Here is a 5294-nt window from a genome sequence, read left to right as displayed (position 1 = left end):
GGCAGATTTGATGTTTACATGTGGACTATTAAAACAAAATCTTGATGAAAACACAGTGTAAAAGCTAAACATTTTAAAACCCAGCAGTGAAAGGGAGCATCGCACCTCAACACTTGAACACTCTTCAACATCAGCCACCTGGCCCACATGAAAATAAAGTTGTGTTAAAAACACACACACACACAATATAAGAACATATCCTATAACAAGTTGTAATTTATTGGGTACAATTTTGTGTCTGTTCCATATTCCAGAGCAGCTCTGAGAGACTTTGACAACTTTAAGTTTAATTGCATTTGTCTGCATTATTTGGATCTTCACTGACCAGACAATGCAGATTCAAAGTGCATTATATGGCAGTGTAATTCCAGCCACTTACTACTACTACAGTTGTCCATCCACATTTGAGATTTTGACTTTTGTGGATTTGATTATTCACTGTTATTATTATAATGTTCTCTCTGGGGATCTCTAATCTCCCCAGTGTAACTCTATGGTCATTTCCTCTGGGCATCCTGGAAGACTTATGGCCTCATCACATTGAACTCACAAAGTGTGGAGGACCATCCTTGTAGCATGAAGAATCTCCCTCTTGATTGCCCAGTGTCCTGTTTCACATGCTGTTTCCCCATCACACGTGTCTCCCTCTTCAGTTGTTCATTCGTTATTGCTCGCGATCAGCACCATCACATGGGGAAACCTTTTCAGGTGTTAGCCCATTGTTGCCTATGTTCATTTCACTTCATCAACTCTAAAAAGCAAGATGTTGTTGAAAGCCATGGAGGGAGTTATTGGAATGCAGTAAGAGGTTGGCTGGGAAGTAGAAAGGTGATGCTGTAAACTGCCCAAGAGAACCAACACCCCAACCTCAAGAGGGCTCTCTTGGTCAAGATTCCTTGGACCCAGATCCAAACTAACATAGCTATGTCTTTGAATTTCTTCAGTCTAGTGCAGTTAATACTTTGAATGCTACAGCAAGAGTCAGAATAGGTACAGATGAAGCATTGATAGTGATAATTTTAAAGAATTAAACTAATGTTACAACACTAAATGTACAACACATCAATTAAAAAACACAATATCTATCATTTCAAAGTCCTTTTTTAATCAGCTAGACAATTCTCCAAATGTGTGCCTAAATAAAAAGGGTCTTTGCCCACCATGAGAAGGAGGAGAAAACAGAAAACCAGCCTTTCCTCCTGATGAATAGAATCCATAATTTAAGAGTAGTCATCAAGAAGGTAACCACCTTTTCCTCTACTGCCATCTTTTCCAGCACCACCTCTTCATCTCTCTCCATCATCTTCACTGCTCTAGAGTCTCACTCCCTCAAAACAGCCCTGGACTTGACTAGCAGCCTTGCCATGGAGGCCTTGATGTCGTGGTTCCTCAGGCTGTAGATGAAGGGGTTAAGTGTCGGGGTGAGCACTGCATACAGGAGAGAGAGGAAAGTTCCTTTGTGGGCTGAGTAAGCAGAAGTAGGCTGGAAATAGAGGCAGCTGATAGTGCTGTAGAACAAGACTACAACAACCAGGTGAGGGCCACAGGTTGAGAAGGCCTTACGCTGATTGCCAGCCATTGGGACTTTCATTACAGCATGGAATATGCATGCATAGGAGATAACAATGAGGGCAAAAGGTCCTAGAATATCCACCACACCTTCTGTCAGTGCCAGGATCTTTATGAGCCTTGTGTCAGAACAGGAAATATCAAGGAGGGGATAGACATCACAGAAGAGGTAGGGAATCTCCCAAGAGGTGCAGAAAGAAAGCTGTGAGATCAGAAGTGTGTAGAGCAAGGAGTGAAGAGAAGAGAAGATCCAAGAGCCAGACACCAAGAAGACGCAGACCTGGTGACTCATCACGGTGGTATAGTGTAATGGATGGCAAATGGCCACATAGCGGTCATATGCCATGCAAGCCAGGAGGAAATTATCAGTATTGCCAAAAGTCAAAAAGAAATATATCTGAGTCAAACATCCTCTGTAGGAGATGGTCTCTGTCTGGGACATCAAATTTGACAGTATCTTGGGCACAGTGGTGGAAACAAAGAAGGTGTCGACTAGGGAGAGGTGGCTGAGGAAGAAGTACATTGGGGTATGGAGAAGGTGGTCATCAAAATGGATGAGCGCAATAATCAGAAGATTTCCCAAAAGGCACAACATGTAGACCACGAGAAAAACTAGGAAAAAGAGACCTTGGTGTTCAAACTGGCTGGAGAGGCTTAAGAGGACAAAGTCAGAGTGGTTTGTTTGGTTCATCCAGACCATTTTTTACCTATAAGAGAGAGAAATATATATATGGAAATGCAATCTACCTGTGAGGGAAGCTTCTCATTTATCCACTGGAGGAGGGCAAAAAAAACTAGGTGAAAAGGGTTAGTTTATTTCCCATGATGGTCCCAGGAGTCATTTCAGACTCCACAATCACAATGTGATTACTCCTTTTTAACCACTAAGGTAAAGTTCAATGGAATCTGGAGATTTTCAGTTTAAGGAAGGTTTTTTAGGCTCTCAGGCAGGGTGCACCTCCTGGCAAAACTACAAACCTAGAATGTTATAGTAGACAGACCTCCTCCTCCTCCTCCTTCCCCTTCCCCTGCTTTATCTCTCCCAACAGGGACTCAAAGTGGCTTACAATTAAAAGTATGACTACATAATTCAATTTATGCAAACATGAAAAGAGGCTTAAACATAACAGTATTTAAAATCACTTTTAAAAGCCATTAAAATATATACAAAGCTATTATGGCAGTCGAGATGGATTAATAGTGGTTGCACAAAAGGGCCACTAGTCCATTATTGGGTTTATTTCTTACAGTGGTTCCCATTTTTAGCATTGTTTTGTGCTGAAGATGGCAGTTGAACGAAGATGTATATGCACACATAGAGAGATAAAACTATAATATAGCTTCTTTTATGCTTATCTGCAGCAACCCCTGCTAAATAAACCAGAATAACCCGCAATATCAGCTTTGAACTGGGTTATCTGAGTCTGCATTGCCATATATTCACTCTCCCTTTGCCTGATCCTATAGGCAAAAGTCAACAGTAGGCATTAGTGGGGGTGGCTCTCTAGATATTATTGCTTTATAAGAACCATCAACTCAGTCCCTGGAATCGGCATATGTATCGATGTGTGACATATGACAACATCTGGGCTCCCACCTGCATTTATGGAAACAACACATGTAATTAATCCCCATTACACTAAGTAGTTGGGACTCACTAGACCAGGAGGTGCACAGCTACAGCCATTGTCAAAACTGGATTTTTTTAAAAATATTTTCAATTCAATCTGAATTTTAATTAACTTGGAAACTGCTTCAGGGAGATTCTCTTTCCTTCAAGTTCCAGGAGATCTACACTATTGGATAGAGAACAGAAGCATTACCATCTTTACCAAGTTGATAATTTCAAGACACAAGGAATTGCTTCCATATTGGCAATTCCATCAGTGCCCATTCTACTTAATGAAGAAGAATTTCGGAATATTATGGAGTCATCAGTGATGGCACTACCAGCTTTGCTATGTAGCCTTTGAAATAATGTAAAACATCAGCTGAGCATTTAGAAATAGAGTTTAAGCAAAGGGAAAAGTTCATGGGGAGCAAAATTCTTATTTGGTGAGGCACTGCTCTGCTTTTCAAGGGACATGCATCTTGTAGCTCATCAAGAAACAAAAAAGCCTCTTAAACTATTTGTCCATATAGATATGCAATAGGAAAGACAGTTTGATAAACATATATATGAAAGATAAAACACATTTTCTTTCTATAGAATCATAGATATGAAAGGTATTCCAGAGGTCATCTGGGTCAATCCTCCACAATAGCACAATTGCCAATCCTGCCAATGCAACTTTTAAAAGTGCAAACCTAAGTTCTGTTTGAAAGACTCCAAACACCATCTTATCAAAAAGTTTCTTAAAATTTCAAAACAGATCTTACCATCAAAAACTTCTTCCTAATTATTATTTGGAATCTCCAATTTTGCCATTTGAATCCAGTGGTTTGCAATAATCGCCTTCAACATAGTAGGAAAAAAATTGCTTCATCTGCCTCATAACATCTTTTCAAATATATAAAGATGGCTATCAAGTCACCTCTCTCTTTTCCCTTCCACTGGCTAAGCAGATCCATCACTTTGAAATGGTTGTGAGATATCTAAGAAGCCAAGAAGTCTCTTTAACTGTTGGAAGTTCACCAGGGATGGCGCAACCACACATAATTGTTGGCACCAAGATGAAATTGCAAAGTTGCATTTGGCTGGGGGATAGACCTCTGGGGCAAAGCTGGTAGTAGAGATAGCCCCAGAAGAGCTTGTTAGCTGAAGCTCTATACTATCATTGCCAGCCACATGCCTTGGTAGATGGTCCATCTGGATCAACTTGAAGCCCAGAGGTCAGAAGAAGCAAAGACACAAAATATAACCCTTTGTGGATAATCCAAAAGTTAGAATCCTAGAATCACCAAGTTGGACAGGATTAACTGCAATTTCAGTGGAATAGATGAGATGGTGATAGTACACATTTCAACATTTCAGAGATGAAAATGGGGACACATGGTCATGTTCTTATGCACAGTCTTTCTAGCTCACAACAGGAAGAGCTAGAATTTCAATGGAAGAGATGGGATGGCAAAGTGTTAGCATATCCACCAACATTTCACAGATGAAAACCAGGAACACATGTGGCCAAGCAACCCAAAAGTATGGTCAGGATGACAAAAGCTATTAATGGGAAAGAACCCATGAGATAGGAGAAGCTGCAGCTGTTGGCTTTTGTATGAGACACTTGAGAAGGGCAAGTGTTTTGCTCCTTCTCTCACACACCAAACTAAAACTCCAATGACTGCATAGCATTGAGCCACGACTGCTAAAATGATGTTAAAGTGAAATCATTTTATAGTGAAGAAGTACTCTAAAATGTATTAAGCAATTAAACAAGTTCACAGATTTGGATATTAACGATTTAGATTCAAATAGCTTAAATGAATAGCCATTTTAAAATGGTGACAGAATGAAGCCATCATAGGTACCAATATAGCATCCAAGCAGAGGTCCTTCCATAACCTAGGGACTCCATCAAAGAAGACTCCACTCCACATCCTCCTATAACGTACTGCTCCCACTGATGGGACATATTAATACCATCACCAGCATCTTGAATTCAGACTAGAAATACTGTATATTGGTAGCCAGTTCAATTCCTTTAAATATGGTGATTTATGATTAATACATTATATTGCATTCAGCAATCTAGTTGCTAAAATTTATACTCACTGAGGCTTCCGAG

At 40.1% G+C, this 5294-nt stretch overlaps 1 protein-coding gene across 1 annotated transcript; it reads right to left on the bottom strand.

Annotated features, from left to right (window-relative positions):
* Positions 1 to 1321: 1321 nt before the first annotated feature.
* LOC132766512 (olfactory receptor 1f45-like) lies at positions 1322 to 2269 on the bottom strand. Its single transcript, XM_060760860.2, has one exon. The coding sequence runs from the start codon at positions 2267 to 2269 to the stop codon at positions 1322 to 1324; it is 948 nt and encodes a 315-aa protein (XP_060616843.2).
* Between the last annotated feature and the right edge of the window lie 3025 nt (positions 2270 to 5294).

This window comes from Anolis sagrei, chromosome 2 (assembly GCF_037176765.1).
Source record: "Anolis sagrei isolate rAnoSag1 chromosome 2, rAnoSag1.mat, whole genome shotgun sequence".
Classification (NCBI taxonomy): Eukaryota; Metazoa; Chordata; class Lepidosauria; order Squamata; family Dactyloidae; genus Anolis; species Anolis sagrei.
The sequence above is the reverse complement of the archived record's forward strand: the minus strand, read 5'-3'. Positions and strand labels throughout refer to the sequence as shown.

What these genes read in the sequence shown, in the direction of transcription:
- LOC132766512 (XM_060760860.2), bottom strand. Translation starts at nt 2,269, where the DNA reads ATGGTCTGGATGAACCAAACAAACCACTCTGACTTTGTCCTCTTAAGC.